Source organism: Montipora capricornis, chromosome 4 (assembly GCF_036669925.1).
Source record: "Montipora capricornis isolate CH-2021 chromosome 4, ASM3666992v2, whole genome shotgun sequence".
In the NCBI taxonomy this organism is placed as follows: domain Eukaryota; kingdom Metazoa; phylum Cnidaria; class Anthozoa; order Scleractinia; family Acroporidae; genus Montipora; species Montipora capricornis.
Genome location: NC_090886.1, coordinates 30,725,457 through 30,744,170, shown reverse-complemented (window position 1 = coordinate 30,744,170; position 18,714 = coordinate 30,725,457). Strand labels below are relative to the sequence as shown.

The following is an 18,714-nucleotide window of genomic DNA, read 5'->3' as shown; positions in this document are numbered from 1 at the left end:
CACAGCTAAATGAGACATAAAAATATAATTGTGCATGAGATCGGTCTACCCATTTACTTTCTCTTGTAATTCATCAGGATACTATGACGTCTTTTATCAGGTTTGGAGTTATAAAGATACCGGCAAGTACCCTTTGTACAGGCAGCTTGGCTTTTATTCTTCAAACTTGGGAGATGCTCCTTAAAATCACAAACAAGGGGCGTTTTTACATGCTGCAAAAAGAGATGTGTGGTGTCCACTGTGGACCGTGCTCGGCTCGGGAGTTGGCACTATTCCATTGTGTTGTTCAAGAAAGTCAAAAAACTTCACTGCTTGAATAGGTGACTTTGAACAGTGATTGCAAACTGAACAAGTGCACTTAACAAATTCAATTTGATTAGTTTTTCTTGTCAGATGCTCCATGAAAAAATTGGTGCTCAGCCTGGCAATTTGCAAGTTCAGGACACCAACCCAATATTTGCTGCACTTGCGGCATGCCTCATCTAGTGACACTTTGGCAGAGTTTGGATATTTCTGGAGGGAGTGACTTGGTAGAGACCATTGCATGGGACTCTATCAAGTATTATGTTAGATAAACAGTAATGGATGTCTTTGCTTTGATGGTATGTTCGCATGTCATGTATTGGAATTGTCACCAGTTCCATGGAGTTTTTTTTCTTGTTTTCCTTCCTCAATAACTTTATCAGCAAAGTGTCCATCTAGTAAATTTAGGAGATTGTGTTTGCTTCGATGACACAAGCAAATCCCAAGGCGTTGACATCTGGTGATGAACTAAAAAGGTTAATGAAAGCAAATTGACTCAGGAAGTGGCGCCAAAATTTAAATGACCAGAAGAAACTTATTATCTTACCACTATAAAAAGACTGATTGTTGTGTAAATTGAGCTGTGGTCAAAACATTTGTCTACATGTGCATGTGCACTGTATGTATATACACTGTGGCATCATTCTGTACTGTACTTCTCTGCGGGTGGTAGGTGACAGGTGAAGGGTCACGATGGGTAGGAGGTGACGGGTAGCACAAATTCAAATAAAATTCATAGTCCTATATACACGACTTTTCGAAGACTGTTTTTTCACAAGAGTTTATTTGCGAAAATAAATCGAAGACAGGAAATAACTGAGAAATCCTGCTATCAAAAGAAAAAGGCATCGGACATAATTTTCGTCAGCTCTCCATAGTTTTGTAGCCGTGCATGAGAAAAGTTATGTGATTTGACTTGAATTCACACGCTTATGACCCAAGCATTATCAAATTAGCACATGCTCACATGACCGGCGTGTCGGGTAACTTCAAGGAAAAGTACTTTTTTGAGGGGCAAGCTTATGATGTACAATTTTCCTTGCTCCTTGCTGGCCTTAGCAGACCTATTTTTGAAGACGTCAATCCAACTTTTTCATCATGAGCTTCTGTTATGAGATAGGTTAGTCATCCACATGACTAAATAGACAAGTGTGCAATGGGGCTCTGGGGATGAGAATAAAGCTAACATGGCGGCTTCACTCTCCAGAGATAGTCCATATGATGTACAGGAAGTTGACGACAATAATTCAACTGATACAAATGTAACGGATGAATCAGTTATTCCGGAAATCTCCTATGAGCAAAAAATTGATGACAAGGGTAAGAAAAACCTAATAGGAGCTTTGAGAGAATACCAAGTTTGTGGAACATTAGTCTATCCAGCTATAAAGATAAATCGAAGAAGGCTGATGCATCAAAAGCCCTTTCATCCCGCTTCAATTTATCCATTGAGGAGATAAAGAAACTCTTTGAGTGGAAAATGAAATGGAACTTTAGAAGTATGAACTATCTTGAGTTTCCAAAGAATGATTGCTTGGTTGTCATGTCTTTGCCAGAATGGTTTGACTGTTTGTTTCAGTTTTGTGGTTTTGTGGTTGCTGGTCATGCCAGACTGACACCCGAATATATTTGAATTTTTAATGCAGGCTCCACGAAGAAATTTGAAGCGGTTGTCTCTTCCTCTTCCCAATTTATCTTTAAAGATGGAAGGGTCTCTGCTCGCAGGGTAAGATTCTTTGCGTATTGCATTTGCATTATAATTTAGCATTCACGGTTAATGATATGGAAATACCTGGAACAAAATGTTATATCCCCAAAGGCTTTGATTCGGGTCAATTTTCCCGCAAAACTAGGTTTAAAAATGGACACTTTTCTGATGCTAATAGGGAATAGGCCAATTTCGGTAATTCTTACTCTTGGGTGATAGACTCTTGGTGAGTGTAAAATGAGGTTGACAGGCCTACATGACTCCCTTGTACGTGGTCTGTTTTCCTTTTCCTTTGCCATAATTTTGCTCTCTCGAGTACATATTTCAGTGGATGCCTCTTTTAGTTGCTTCCAATGAGATTTCATTTAGCAATGGTTTTTGTTCTATGAGAGTTTAGATTTGAACCTTCATACTACTGTGTGGTATTTTTTTAATCCAGAAAATAATTCATGTAAAAATAGAACTGTAACCAGGATAATACATCTTGAAGTAAAAACGTTCCCCTGCTTAAAAAAGGATAAAAACCTAAGCTTTTGGCTATCAGTCTATAGCCTTTAACGAATGAAAAAAGTTAGTGCGCAAATGGAAATATATACGAAAGGGAGTGTGAAACATTTTTAAAAATAGAATACAAAAAATGTGTGAAAAAAAGCTAAGAGATAAAACTGAGATGAGGTCTAATTACAATAAAATGGGGTATTGCCTAGGCAACGGTTTTGAGTTACTATCCACGTCAACGGTTTTAGCTGTGTGCCAAGATTCTAGTGTTTTTCGAATGCAGTAATTGCCTTTGTCAATAACGCAAGCATTATCGAAGTCAATGGAGTGATTATTTAGTCATGCTTGGGAGGCTGGGCTTGAAGCCCTAAAACTAGCGCGAAGGATGGAAAAAACAACTTACAAACTGGAAGCTCACCACCGCCATTGAAAACCATTGGATTCCTAAATCCTTGAGGTTTAGGCCAACTGGAAACCAACCTATCTTCAAACATATTATGGAACGTGCCAGCAAGCATTGTATGAGAGCAAGAAGAGTAATTTCTGACGTTTGAATAAATTAGTTGGAAATTATTATTCCGACGGCACGATTGAGAGGTTCGCGGGTTGTTATGGGATGTGCTAGGAATATATAGGCTTTGCGCGGGAGATTTAGATCATTCTAGGTCCGTCAGTCGTCAAGTTCGCTCGATTTTCCTTTTCTTTTGTAATCTTTGAGAGAGTTTATCTTGTAATGTATTTTTTGTATATTGATTAATCATACCCTTTCCTCGGGGTCTTGTGCTGCTGCATTAGATGAGGAATACGTTTCCACATATTTTTTGGCCACATCTAAAGGGTGATTTTTTAGTGGTTTTTCGTATCTGGCGTAGCACTGTTTTTATTTCCTAGAAACAACAGAGGTAACTTCCTAAGATCTGTGCCAGGATGAATTGTACATCTGATGACTGACAGACGCATCCTCAATAAACTTTCACTTTCAATGTCTCGTGTTAGTGTAGTCAGAATCTATTTGCCACAATCGAATCCAAACTCTGAAGGGAGCTCTCGAGGAAACTGAACATTAACTATCAGGTTTAGTCACCGAAGACACCTCATCCACACTGCTACATTTCCTAAAAATGAGGCGCCAATCTGTCCGTAACAACATCGCAGTGAGACACGAGAACAACCTCACATATCTTAGTACTGAAGCTGACTATGACTGCCCTGCTACCATCAACAGGAAAAACTGGGTAATTAATTTATCACAAAAACCGCTCGCTACAGCAGAACGCTCTTTTCTTGAGAAAGGCCCGAAGTTTGCTCCAACCCCACGAACCATCCCTGTCAAAGATATTGTCTCTGAAATTGAAGCTGCCATCGCCCGTCTTCCTGACGACTTAAAGGATGCCATACGAACTACTACTGCTTTTTTGCTCCACAGAGCTCGACCTCCACCACACAGCAACATCACCAAAGCCGAATTGAAAGCCTTAAAGAACCTAAAAGATGACCACGAATGTGTGATAATAAAAGCCGATAAAGGGAACTGTTTCATTGTTATGGATAAAACGGAGTATGACTCCAAATTGGAAGCTCTGCTTGGTGACCATGACACTTACCATCTAGTCTACAAGTCTTCATTCGTAACAATTGAGAAGGAATTGAATAACAGACTCTTCGATCTTAAAAGAAGAAATAAGATTGATGAATTGACTTATCGCAAACTCCGTTCTACGAATGGTTCTCCGCCTGCCATCCGTGGTTCCATTAAACATCACAAACTGGGCTTCCCTCTTCGACCGATTGTTTCTTCTATATGCTCTGCTCTTTACAATACATCCAAGTTCCTTTCTGATATTCTATTGCCAATCCAAAAATTTAATCGATATTCTGTTCCTCACAGTTCACCAATGAAATGGCTAATATGGAAACCTCAGATGATGAGGTTATGGTTTTATTTGATGTTGTGTCACTTTTCACAGCAATCCCAGTTACCCTTTCGAACAGTTATTTTGTCTATAATAACTGTATATACAAGCAGATTCACGGCTGTGCTATGGGCAGTCCAGTTAGCCCTATTGTTGGCAATCTCTGCATGGAAGTGATTGAAGAATTAGCTATTAGTACCTCTTCAGTCCCACCAAGGATCTGGGAGCGATATGTTGATGACACTTTTGTGATCACTAAGAAGGATGCTGTCTCTTCCTTTCACAATACCCTAAATTTCTTTCACTATTGAACTTGAAAACAATCGTCAAATTGCCTTCCTAGACACCTTGGTTTCCAGAAGAAATGTTGTTGTCGTTATCGATGTGTATCGGAAGCCAACACACACAGATCGATACTTGGATTTCTCTTCTCACCATGATATAAAACACAGAATCAGTACAGCCTCGACCCTTCTGTTCCCGGCATCCAACCTCCCGAGCAGTCATGAAGGAAAAACTCGTGAAACCAATTACGTTTGGGCCGCATTAGAAGCTAATGGCTACCCTTCGTCTGTTATTTCTACCATCCTCAACAAGAAGGCACCCCCACCTACAGTCCCTCCACCACAAGAACTGGTTTCTATGTTTTTCTTTGGGGCTAACCATCAGATACGTATCAGGGTTATGCATGCCTCCCTTACATCAGTGGCCTTACCAAAACTCTTACAAGGTTACTTCTTAACCATGGAATCCATGTTGTCAAAAAACCATTCAAAACTCTTCAACAAGAATTCCCGTCCCCTTCAGATCTGCAATGTGATGTTGTTTATAAAATCCCATGTAAAGACTGTTCTTGGAACTACATTGGAGAAACCGGAAGATGCTTCCAAAACCGTAAAAAAAGGAACATCAACGAAACTTGAAAAACGACACAAATGTTGCTAATCATGCATGGCTAGATAATTACTCCATTGACTTCGATAATGCTTGCATTATTGACAAGGGCAATTACCGTGTCCGAAAAACACTAGAATCTTGGCACACAGCTAAAACCGTTGACGTGGATAATAACTCAAAACCGTTGCCTAGGCAATGCTCCATTTTATTGTAATTAGACCTCATCTCAGTTTTACCTCTTAGCTTTTTTTGACGCATTTTTTGTATTCTATTTTTAAAAATGTTTCGCACTCCCTTTCGTATATATTTCCATCTGCATGCTAACTTTTTTTCATTCATTAAAGGCTATAGACTGATAGCCGAAACCTTATGTTTTTAACCTTTTTTAACCAGCGAACGTTTTTCACGTCACAAATAATTAATCTTGGGTAGTCTCGACGAATAGGCTTGTCGATGGTAGAAGTGATTGATTCTGCTTTGAAGGGTTTGACCCAGGCCCAGGATCTTTTTGTTCTTGAGTGCCGTTAGCTTGTGCCATGTATCAGTGAGATAGGCTTTGTGTTCCTTGCCTTTCTTCTGTGTTTCTTAGCAGATCGTTACGCTGTTTGTAGGCGTTTTTCTGTTTCACCCTTAATTTGTTTCGCTCGTTCTTCTGACTTCTGCATGATGTATTGGTTTCTGGCCACGAGGTAGGTTGGGGGTGTCTCAAATTTTAGGGATACTAAAAGGCGGTCCCTGAAAATGTTTAATGTAGGGGTCCTCCAAATTTTTTGGTTAATAGATAAATTCTCATCAGCCCCGGCCCCTCCCCGCCCCCAAACAACTTTTACAAACACTCCCTAATACCTCTGAGCTGTCTCTCAGTCTGTACCACACATTCTCCATTGCCATGACACAGCACCCTCATTATTAAAGAACTCTTTATATTCCTCACGAATGCCCTTTGCTTCATTCGAAAAGTAATTGCTGCAAGTGGGAGAAAAATCACACAAGGGGGTAGTTGGTGGATCACTTAGCCACGAGCCTGGAATGATTTTTCCTGTTTCATGATCTTCTGAATCTGATAACATAGAGGGCAATTCTGGCATGAAAAGAATTTTGCGTAACAATATCAATGTAAAATGGTGTGTGATTTGTTTAGAAGATTAAGGCCAAGTTCTTCATAAAAATTTCCCTAGAGGTAGGGCAAGATCAATAGGAATATTAATGTCAGTATCAAAGGAATAATCAATTCAAAAATTGCAGGGTTTTTCTCCCAATGACATTCCAAAAAAATTAGGCGATTGCCAATTTCTGTCATCTCAATGCTCCCCCTCAAACAAGTTTTACAAAAATTGTGTTTATATCAAAAAGTGCTCCTTATGTATGTACTTTACCTCAAGAAATTGTGGAGGACTAGTGCAGCTGAAGTTAACTTGATAACTTTTTCTGGCTGTAGGAGGATAGGATTTCTGAACACTCTCCACACATTTGCAATAATGCCAAACCCATTCTCCGAAATTCGCCTCATGCGAGATAGTCGGTAGTTAAATACTCTCTGTTCACTTGTCAATTGTGAAAGTGGATATGGCTTCATAACATACTTTGTAAGAGGAAACACATCATCCCTGTTTAGAACGTAGGGAATCGGTTTTTTTCTCTTCCTAGGCACAGCAGATTCCTTTTCTCGGCTCCTTTGCCAGATCCCCCCATCACGGGCTCTACCATTGGTCTCTACATCCACCCAGAGACATAATTGGGGCCAAAATGGCAAGCATGGTGATGCTGTTATTGCTTTTATAGTCAAAGTGATGGGAGCCTGAATTAAAAGGTTTCTGGATAACAATTCGGTTGCCATCTATAGCCCCAATTCCGTTTGGAAAATTCCAGCGGGTCCACGACGAGCTTCATGCGATTCTGAAATCGTGGACCCCTGCCGATGTTTTGCTATTCTACAGCAAAACATCAGCAGGAGACCGCACTTTTTGTTGAGGTAAATTGTCATCAACTTTTACCTCCGTGACCCAGAGAAGTGTGAAAAATCAGATTCTTGGAATTCTCTTATGTCATCGAAACCTAGATATTGTCACGTTTGGTGGAGAAACACAGCGTAAACGTCTTCTTAGCGCTGACTAAACCCCTGAACAATCCATGGCATATTTGATCGAAGAAATGAGTAAAGGCTCTATTTTCAATTTTGCTAGATTGTGATAATAGCTAACGCAAACAGCCAGAAAAACTCACAGTTCTTTGTGAAGTTGGTTTTCAACATAAAACGATAAGATACAAAAAACACAAATGCAGAAACTGCGACAATTGAACTACTTACAACATTTTAGAAAATTTGCAAACAGCGGATATTCAACTGGAATGATATTAATCAGAAACATGTAAGAAAAACCCAAACGGCCCGCGTAATGCTACACGACACCGCTCGCAATAAATTAAAACTGCTGAGGAGACGCATGGAAGAATGAAACTCACACAAGTTATACGTCTGCACACTCAACAGCAAACTCAACAAATCGTAAAAAATCACCTTCCAAATTGGCCCATGCACTAAATTTCCAGTACATTCAAATACATAAGATAGCCAAAATTGACGAATTTGTCTTAAATAGTTCACAAGGCAAAGCTATGTAAGTGTTATCACTTTTTTGTAAAAGTGACTGCTATGCGGTTCCGGCTCAAAGCCTACACACCAAAGTTCAACCCAAAAACAGACACGGAGCAAGAACTAAGAAATTGCTTTGAGGATATGTTGTTAATTACGAGGGCCCTCGAAAACCACTTTGAGTCAAGGCATCCTCGACATGAGGCACCTAAAATTATTCAGTTCTCTCTTGGGGTAAACAAGCTCCTCATGTGCATCTTCGACTTCTAAAAGACCGTGCAAGGCACGAAAGATATGTGACCTCTCAACGCGAAAACGTACACTAACAACTTTCCGTGTATGACCGGAATTCCGTGTGGAAGCCGTGTTACACCCGTGCAGTTTTAATTTTAAGCCGTTCTCGCGGCTTGGCTCACTCGTGCGACCGACCTGGTCAGCCGTGTAAAAAAAACTGCCCACTCGTTCGCTAGAAAAGTCCACTCGTTTGAACCAGGTTGGCAACCGTGTGATAAATATCACATACCACTCGTTTGCAGAAGCGTCTACTCGTTCAAACAACACCGTAAAACCAAAAACGAATCATTCTTTCAAAGGACTCGAGATAATTATGCGTCATACGGTGTTTCTTGCTTGATCACTCATCGATCAATGGATTGATTTCGCATCGAATCTTATGCTTGTTATCTACATTTATTTATTTTGTTGCGCTTCAAAAAGGTTTTTAGCTATAACCGTCGTCGCGATCGCTTAGGGTTAAAAGAAACATGCCTGATGCTAGTTGTTCAAGTTGTTTGTGGTCGCTTGGTTTGGTTTGTAGTGCGTAACTACAAAGCTCTCTCACCGCTCTCTTTCGCTTCCTTGGATACATGATCTTCAAATAATTATTTGTCGATCTGTAGCCTTTCATTAGTGGATGTACACAGGCTATTTTACCGGCACTAAAGTAGATTCGCTGACTCAGAGGCTCTTTACATGATCCCGGTTGACTGGGTTGGCTCGGTTTATACCGAGATGAAATTGTTTTCTGTTCATATCGCAACTTTCAGCCCGCTTTCCGAGATGAAAATTTTAAAAAAGACAAAAAGTTAGTGGTGACGTGATCATTCAGGCATGAAATCATACGAACAAGGCCGGCGACAATTTCTTGATTTTTGTTGATTAAGCAACCTCAAATACATTTTGACTTTACATTAACTATCAAATGAAACTATCCCAAGCTTCATTGTCGAAGAAAAGTAGAAGTAAAAACTCGGTATAATGTCCTGTCTATCACGAAAATGCGTTGTGTTATTTTCAGCCCGGTAACGAGGCTGAAGTGTTTATATGGCAAAATTTCCAGCCCGCTCACTGATATCCCGGTTTGAAAAACCCAGATCTCGGCAACCGAGCCAGCCCACCCTCTCATTTGAACACCGTGATCGAAATGTTTACAAAGGACTTAGAAGTTGAGGCGAGATCTCGGAAACCGGTCTCGTATGAAGAGGCCCGCACACAGGTAAAGTCGATTTTCCATTGATGTGCATCTCAATTTTTTTTTTTGTTAAACCTGTCAGGGTTGGTATTAGGGCGAGCAAAACTGCTTTTTCGGATCAATGGCCTCACTGACTTGAAACAATACTCCATTGTAGTTGAGAAATTCTCACATTTTGTCAAGTGCCCCGCAGGTGTATCATTAAAACAATCTTATTGTTTACCCAACGTAATGATATGGAACTTTGTGACCTTAGAAGTTACTTACCGCTTAAACAAGTTGAGCGTAAAATTAAAAATCTCACTTATCCAATGAAACTGTGGCATTTTAAATGCACATTCCTTCAGCTTCGCAATTTAAGGAGCACGCGTTACATAAAAGCTAAATTACATTGTGCTAGCTTAATCAGCTCAGTGCCCCACATTTGTCTTGATCGAACCGTGATTCAGTTGATACAGCCGAAGAATGTCTCTCCGAAAACTATGCAAGCAAACAAGCAAACCAGCCTCGAAGGCGTTATTTGTCTTCCCTGATGAAAAAAAAACTGGCATCGCGCCCACGCGTTTCATTGTGGAGAAAGATATTGACTACAGGGAAGGACTTACTGTCCATGTCAATTGGGAAGGAAAGAGAGTTAAAGCGGAGATCCTTGCTCTAAGTGGTAAGTTTCCAATTTTCCTACTTTGTGAGTCAAAAATAGCGTGAGATTAAAGGAAATAGAGTGAGATGCTGGAACATCCTACTTTGTTTTATTATGTAACCTAATAAATACTCCCGTTTGTTGGGAAAGTTGAGAGTTGTCGGTGGTCAATATTTGACGGATCGCTAGAAGCTCTCTCGGTATTATGAGACTTTTTTTTATGCACCAAACAGACTTTAGACTGGAGGAGTTATTTGTGTATGAGTCTTTTATAAAATTTCATTTTCTTGGCTTCTTCCTTCCACGGTTTTGCATTTTATTTTTTAATGCGGGTCAAAATCTTGTCCGGCAGTCCCTCAGAGGAAGCCAAGGAAGCACGATCAGTTATTATTTGGGTTTGATTGAGAATTTACGAATTCGAAAACGCAAACAGGACAGTACACAAATCCTGTTACTTTCTAAAAGCACTGCAGCTAAGCGGCCGTGATTTGCTAAGGAAATAACGGTTTACTTTATTTACAGATGATGACAAAGTTCTCTTGGAAAAAGACTTGGACTGGTCCAGAAAAAATGTTCTCGTTGAAATCAGTCAAGATTCTGAAGAGCCACCTCAAAGATGTCGACAAAAGAAGGTAACCTAAGTTCTTTGTTTTCACTCTACAATCTTTATAGGGAACGATGAGAATGACGTTTCGCCCATTGTGGCATAGAATATCCCGTGTCCAAAAATTTAAAAACCTAAGGCCTTAGGAGCGCCAGTTACGTAATGCGCTGTGGCTGCTTATTGTGCTTGGTTTGCCATTTAACTATAGAATACAGGGCCATTTTTGAAGCCATAATTTCGCAGTGGCTCGACAGCTCGTCAGTCAAATTGGATGTTTAAAGCACTGTTATAAGATGTATCTTTGAGTGGCTCAGCGGCTCGTCAGTCAAACTGGATTTTTAAAGAACTAGTATGAGATGTATCTTTTTATCGCTACACAGTGAACTATTAAAAGAGTGCTTAGGCCGAGTGTTAAGTATTTATGAGTCAATGAGTCCATGAGTCATGAGTCAATGAGTCAACGAGTTAGTGCAGTTAATTAAACCATAAAATGAAAGCTAAAATTTCAGAGAGTGCTTAGGCCTAATCACTGAAACGAAGGCTTAGGCTTAATCATCAAATTATTGCTATATTGACTGTGCGTCCATTGTGACTCATTGACTCATTTGACTCATAAAACATTCGTTCTCGCTTAGGCCTGATCACTGAAACAAGCGCTTAGGCATAATCAGTAAACGAGCCCTATATTCTTCAGGGGCCGGTTCCTGAAAGGTGTTATAACTCTATTCCAGGGATAAATATGCCGGAATAAGGCACATTTATCCCTGGAATAGAGTTATTACACCTTTCAGGAACTGGACCTGGATGCTCTCGTAAAAAGTGTGGTTAACCAAACCGTAAACTGAAAGTTAAAATTTTAAGAGTGCTTAGGGCTAATCACTGAAATGAGCGCTTAGGCTACCGCGTCACGTTATCTTCAATTTGACTCGTGACAAGCCCTTATGTAACCATAAGTGGCTCTGTATTCTATAGTTTAGCCTGCTATTGTGTTCAATCAGCAATGTTCCTAAAACCGTACGGCATTGGGCTGATTTTTTAAATTTGTGATTCAGTTCAGGACCACTTCATATTTTTATCTTGTTTGGTTTTAACCTTTGATTTTCTTTCATGCAGAGTGCTTCCGTCGACATACAAAGAGATAATACCGAAAATGGCATTCCAGGGAGTGACGACCCGTACGAACAGTTTTTGGCAGGTCAGAGGAAGCGAGAGATTGAATGGAAAGAAGTTCGTAAGTCCAAGAAGGTCAAAGTTGCGGCACCTATACCAGCGCCCATGGTTGTAGCAAGCAGCAGCGAAAGTCCTTTAAAAGACGACCGAGTTGCCACACTTCAGGATCTGCTTGCAGCAAAGACAGAGGAATGTCGTCACTTAATGAACCGGTTGGATGCCATGGAGGAATTCAGCCGAAAAATCATCGCGAACCAAATGAAAATGCAGGAGAATTTTGACAAGGTAAAGTTAATTAGTAGTCAAGGTGGAGTAAAGTAAATTTAGAAATTAAATTTACCAAAGCGATCGACTTCTTTAAAATGAACCAAATTTCCTTGAGCAAATCGTTCTTAAAATATGACTTTTGACGTACGATTCTTCCGATTCTTCAGATTCTCCCCTTGTTCAGATTCTGCGATTCTTCCGATTCTCCTATTTTACCAATTTTTATTGTCCGATTCTAAGATTTTTCCGACTCTCCTATTTTACCAATTTTCATTCTCTGATTCTACGATTTTTCCGATTCTCCTATTGTCCGATTCTAAGATTTTTCCGACTCTCCTATTTTACCAATTTTCATTCTCTGATTCTACGATTTTTCCGATTCTCCTATTGTCCGATTCTAAGATTTTTCCGATTCTCCTATTTAACCAATTTTCATTCTCTGATTCTACGATTTTTCAGATTCTCCTATTTTACCAATTTTTATTCTGCGATTCTACATTTTTCCGATTCTCCTATTTTACCAATTTTTATTCCCTGACGATACCACAAACGAGACAAACACAATGTATATTCTTCGTTCAGTTAGCGTCACGCCACATGAACACGCCAAACACAATGTTATATATTCTTCGTTCTATAAGCGTAGCGCCACAAAGCAACAATATGTCAAAGTAAACTTCAACATTTTCATCTTTATTTTACAATGGCATAACCAACAAACTTTATCCTACTCGAGTACTACTCCGCGATCTTAAAGAAATGCACCCGATCGAACACAGGAATGCTCGATTACTGCTTGGTGTAAAAGACCACAGCAACACTAATATCGGACAGTCATTTCTGAAGCATCTTAAGGTCAAATCGTAGAACCGGAAGAATCGGAGAGTGAATTCTGGAGAATCGGAGAGTAAATTCTGGAGAATCTTAAGGTACAGTCGTAGAATCGGAAGAATCGAAGAATCGGAGAGTGAATTCTGCTTTCTGAAACATCTTTTTAACGTAAACTCTTCAGGTAAAATCATCTTCAAGTTAAAATCGTAGAATCGGAAGAATCGGAGAATCGGACACAGATTTCTGAAAAATCTGAAAGTACAATCGTACAATAGGAAGAATAGGATGGTATATTCGTAAAACATCAAAAACTTAAATCGGATAATAGTACCCCTAAATCGGTGTATACTATTCTACGATTTAGCCATAATCGCACTGCTCTCGACAAGACAACCATGAAACCTTTATCCATGAGCGAGTGCTCACGTTCGAATTGAATTATGATTAAAGAAATACAGAAACTTGCAGAGTTCGGTAGTTTCTAAATCGCACGAAAGTAGTGTTATTCCTTTGTATTGAGCCATGCTAATTATAAAACTAAGCATTGCGTTGTATTTCTTTCAGATGTTGGGGAAATTGGACAGTGCAATAATTCAAACAGAAAGTAAACTTTTGACCACGATGCAAGATGTTGAGAGAAATGTGGGTAACGCAATATTCAAGTTGGATGTTCGCCTCGAGTCGTTGGAGGAGCGACCTCTAAATCAATATTCCATGGTAAGAAGACTTTTACTCGAAATTTTAAGGATTGATTTAGAAGGGTTAATTGCTTTAAGACCGAACATGTCAGCCATCAAACGTGTCAGGCAATTTGTTCTCCCAGCAACATTGCATATTAACTCATTTACAAACCTTCAATTCAACCGCGTTTCGACAGCGCGGGCCATAACTTTCTCAAACTATGAAGCTGATGCACTGATTCACCACAACTGTTCAGAAGTCTAAATTGGAAATATCTTAGTAATAAGGTGACTTTCAGAAAGCCTTAATGGTCTTCAAAATATTTTAAACGCCTTGCCCTTGAGTCCTTAAGTTCAAAATTTATAAGTGGATCAGATTCTACTTTTAAAACTCGCTATTTCACAGCCACGCACAAATTATATTTGTGATAGTTTTCGTTGCAGTGGTGCTAGTGTTCTCTGGAGTAGCCTTCCTGAAAAATTAAGGCAAGCAGAATCTCTGACTCAATTCAAAGCACCTCTTAAATAAGTACTATTAATGACCAATAACGCACTGCATCCGTGGAAAAGGGGTTCAATATGGTTAGCAATCATACCATTGTAATTAGAATTGTAAATAATGCATTTTAGATTATAAACAGTGACATTTTGGATTTTATGTTTCCGAACTTTTTGTACCTGATTGAATTTTACCGTGGTTAAACATAGATGACCTCGACTTACCTTACTTATGCTATTCTTGGTGAACTGCTAATATTATCTTTTTCCTTGATATCAGATAAACAGTACAGAATTCGAAGAGGAGATCACTCCACTGCTTAATGTTGCCCAACCATCAGAAGACTGTGACGACCTAAGCACAATTAATTTAGACACCTTAGGCCTTGTGAGTGTTGGCGCCGAAGTCCAACAAACTGTTTCTAGTCAAGTTGAACAAGCTGAGCAGACAGTGATTGGCGAGGAACTTGTTGTAACGTGCGTGACGCCCTCTAAAGTCAAAGTAGTACAGGAGACACTTGGAAAGGAAAACGAGCGGCACTTGTGTGCTCTGAAACTGTTGCAGTCCATCTTTGCGAAGGAGGAACTTGCATCAAGCAATACAGATGGTACCTATGGCAAGAAGTGCCTCGATGCCACGAAGCTAAACTCTCTCAAAGCATTGGTTTTTAGTAGATTTCCCGCAAATGCGAATGAGGACAGAGAAAAAATCTGGAGGTCTATAAAAAGTAAAATTAATACTAAGTGTCGTTCCATTCGAAAGTGCGCAACCAAAGAGTCACCCGTTCGTTCGTTGTAATGGATTTTTCCTTTTGCTGTTTTGACTGTAGTTTCTTATAATAAAAGAAATGTATCAACCAAATAGAAAATGTGCGTCATAAAAGTTAAAAACAATTTTTAATCTAATTATTAAAAGTTCTTAATTGTTCCAATCGTCAATTTCGCCTGAATAGAAACAGACGAAATATGCGTCTCTAGTATAAAAACGGCCAATAACACTTTCGACTTGTTGTAAAATGTGCGACTCTAATTACTGACTTCATTGAAAACAAAGCAAGCTGTAAAGCGGCTGAAGCAAACACAACTCTAAATCACCACGATCACCGATCGCGAGTCCCTAATGTTGCGCTGTTATCATGTAAGAACAAAATGCGCAATGAACTCTTACTCTTACGCCGTTGAATTGAAAGTTTTGCATCAAATGTCCTTGAAATCAATAATGATGTTTTTCACGGCCGTGATTTGCCAGTGCTTGCTGAAAGTAAAAATTAAAATAACATTGTCAAAGCGACTGCAGTTGGATATACGTTTTTAATTTACTAATTTTAAATTAAACTTCCAAGCCTCATTATAAATCGAATGCATTTCAAGTTTAGGAACAAAATCAAAACTTTTTCAACGGGAACGTAACCGAAACCCAACTAACCGGAAGCTCAGCGTTCATCTTCGCTGATATTGTTAAAAATTTTAATGTCTAGCTCACGGCGGCGAGGCTTCCTGCACTTACGTTTCCACTGGTTATTAGGCAGTGTTTACACGTGTCGATTTGAAACCGCTGCCAAAAGTGGAGCGTTTTCAAAACAATGGGGTTTCATCTGTCGTGTAAACAGCGAAACCGCATCGATTTGAGTACGGTTACTATTTTGGCACGAAAAAAAAGTGAATTTAGCACGTGGTGCAGCGCTTGCTTCTATCATCACGACTTGGATTTAACTGGTTATCGGTAAGCGCTCAAAAATGCGCCAAATTTCTGGTGTCTGTTTTAGCGAAACGACCCTGAAACTAGCGCGAAAAGACGTTCCAATTTACGAGCGATATTTCTTGGATAACTACTGCTCCAAGGAACCACGAGTGAACGTTCAGCGGAAGTCTTTCGTAAACTCTAGAACGAGAATATGGAACTCTCTCCATTCTGAATGGAGCGCGCTTGCAAGAAAAAGTTAAAAAAAACCAAACGAATTCGCAAATTTTTTGCTTGCTGTGCTCAGAGATGAGCTGTTGTCAAGAATCATTATCGTACCCTGTAATTTTGTTTCATTCATTGAGTCATCTAATTATTTATTTACGTAATTGTGAAACTTTTCCTTACAGAGTGTTACGTAATCACAAAATGAATTGTTAAGGTTCTTTTTATTTCAATGTCATGCTCTAAGTCACACTACACACCTTAATTAGTATACATGTCGCTAGACGCGTGTAGTTTTATCAATCATTGTAAAAAATAAGTGAACTTTCAAAAAATAAACCTGAACCTGTTTTGGATTTATAATATGTTTGGCACGCTGCAAGAAACAAGAGTTCAGCTTAATACCTAAAAATTACACACTTGGGCTGTACAGACATGTTATTATTTCCTATGGTGCTGGAGCGACGAGCTCCTCTGTTCCTGGTTTGCAAAACTGGCGGATTTCGCGGTACAAATACTGCTTACGCTCTTGAGACAATCCTTGGGGTCTGACCGTCACTGGAGGCACTGCAGGCGGTAGCATGGCAGGGTTCCTCAGCAGTTGGATAGATTGCTCTGTTGAGGAGTGGTACTCTTTAAAAAAAAGTTTACCAGGTTTGTCTTTTGTAATTCTAAAATGATGGTACCTTTTGATGTTTGGAACTTTAACAAAGTACTGTTCAAGGAATGCAGACCAGTTGTAGACGGGCACAATTACCCTGCCATCGTGAGTGCCAACGAGCTGGGCCTTGTTAACTCCAGTAGAGCTGGACGTTTCGACCATCTGAGCAAATTCGTAGAGAGACGATACATAATTTACCTTATACGATTTCTTGATGAGTCCGAAACAGCGATCGGGACCGAACTTCGTGTGACCGGCAATTAAAAATGAATAACTGATCGAGTGATGAAGCTGATGTATTACTCTCCACGAGAGGTACCAAAGGAAACAGTTGTTTTTATTTTGTCCAGTGCAGTTATCAGCATGAAGATGAACGCTGGTTTCGCCGAGTCCATGGTCATGAAAGTAATGATGGACAAAGCTTACTGTCGTGTTTGCCCCTTTACCTACGTCACTTGCTTCGTCAATAAGATAGTTGACTTGTCGCGGGATTGCTTCGCACATGACGCCAAAGATTCCACATTTGCGTGGCGTTTTGAAATAAATCGGCCCTGGCTGCATGGGGTTGCTCGGAATATGAATTTGTTGTGCAAAGTCAAATGAATAGTGAATAGTTGTATCGATTGAGCACGGTTCATTTCTTTCATCCAACTTAATTGTCTCTTCAAATCTCTTAAAGTTGCTCTGTGACTCCAAACAAATCTTGTTGTAAAAGTCTCTCTCTGTTTTAACAGATGTTAAATGTTCTTGTTGAGCAATAACACACTCCGACTTTTCCCGGTCTGGAAGGTTCGCAGATCGCAAAAGCTTTGATGTATTCTGTTGACACGTCAGGCACAGGTCAGTCATTGGTTTCGCAACGACAACGTCGGGATGAAACTGCTCCCATAGCTTTACAAATGTTGTGTAACAGACAGCGTGTTTTCCCGATTCTTCGCAGGTTCTTTTAAACATGCGCCACACATTCATTTTTGTGTCGGACGATGACAGCAGGCGAATGTCATCCTTTTTAAATCCTGGTATTCTTCCAGGTAGGAGGACAGCATTTTCCTCAACATAATTTGTTAAAAAGTTCTTTACATCTTCGTTTATGGCTTGTTGTAGCGTGTTGTGAGGTAAGCGCTTGCTGTTTCCGTGGATTCTTTGGGAAAGTCCGTTTTGCTCGTAGTGCTCTTTTAATCTGCGGAACCGCGAATAGCTTAAACCATAGAGATGTAAAAACATATCCTTGCAGATCGGAAGGTTTTGATACAGAAAGCTGCATCGCGATCTTTCTTTCCTTTTTTCGCCAATGACTTCAATTTTCGTAACAGCTTGGATATTAGCGAGAATCACAAGGTCGAGTTCTGCATGTGTCAGTTCCAGGCAATTGTTTAGATTTGACAACACGACTTCCTCCGAAAACTGCTGGCAACACGGACCACCTTTCACACCACGAGAGCACCCGCATCCATCTCGTAAAAACCTTTTTACATTGGCGATTATTTCCTCATTTCCGAGCACGTCTTGATCGCATTCCGCCATGATAACATGAGTTGAACTGATTGTTGCGTTACGTGTCACATGATTTTTTTCTTTTGTGCTATGCAAATTTCGCAAGGAATGTGGGAACTCATGCGTTAATGATGCAAATATAAGATTTTGATGTTCGCGTTTTTCCCAAGCGATCTCTCCAGGGTGATGAAAAAACTGTAATCTTTTTCGCAAATGAAAAATAAATATTTCTCACCGTTAATCCGTTGGATAGGTTTTTTTTAAAAAACATTCTTTGGAATTTCAATGCTTAACCTTTCCTGGTTCGCGGCTGTTTTGGTTGCCAATTTTGATCGCTTATGAGTTAGCACTTGACTGCTGACCTTTACGAGCTTCTAAACTCGCGAAATTATGTAGGCATGCACATATTGACATTGAAAGGGAATTAAATTTTCTCAATCTCATTGTTGTTCGTAGCCGTGATGCCAAGATGCCCGTTTGATTTGTTACTCGTTGTGGTGTCTCGCTTCTTCTTAGCACAGTTTTGCGCTTTTCGTTTTTAAGGTCAGGTTTTGTCCAAACGACTATAATTTTTAAGAGC

General features: G+C 39.7%; 3 protein-coding genes across 3 annotated transcripts; 2 read left to right on the top strand and 1 right to left on the bottom strand.

Moving 5' to 3' along the window:
* The first annotated feature begins 3,630 nt into the window (after window positions 1-3,630).
* LOC138046527 (uncharacterized) lies at window positions 3,631-4,733 on the top strand. Its single transcript, XM_068893146.1, has 2 exons — window positions 3,631-4,299; window positions 4,398-4,733. Exons 1-2 carry the CDS (start codon window positions 3,631-3,633, stop codon window positions 4,731-4,733), a joined length of 1,005 nt encoding a protein of 334 aa, XP_068749247.1.
* Window positions 4,734-9,848: 5,115 nt separating this feature from the next.
* LOC138046526 (uncharacterized) lies at window positions 9,849-15,162 on the top strand. Its single transcript, XM_068893145.1, has 6 exons — window positions 9,849-10,044; window positions 10,546-10,655; window positions 11,600-11,641; window positions 11,741-12,082; window positions 13,460-13,612; window positions 14,354-15,162. Exons 1-6 carry the CDS (start codon window positions 9,849-9,851, stop codon window positions 14,870-14,872), a joined length of 1,362 nt encoding a protein of 453 aa, XP_068749246.1. The 3' UTR covers window positions 14,873-15,162.
* Window positions 15,163-16,356: 1,194 nt separating this feature from the next.
* LOC138045917 (uncharacterized) lies at window positions 16,357-18,459 on the bottom strand. The gene has a single exon (XM_068892553.1). It carries the CDS (start codon window positions 18,162-18,164, stop codon window positions 16,428-16,430), a length of 1,737 nt encoding a protein of 578 aa, XP_068748654.1. The 5' UTR covers window positions 18,165-18,459; the 3' UTR covers window positions 16,357-16,427.
* Window positions 18,460-18,714: the final 255 nt, after the last annotated feature.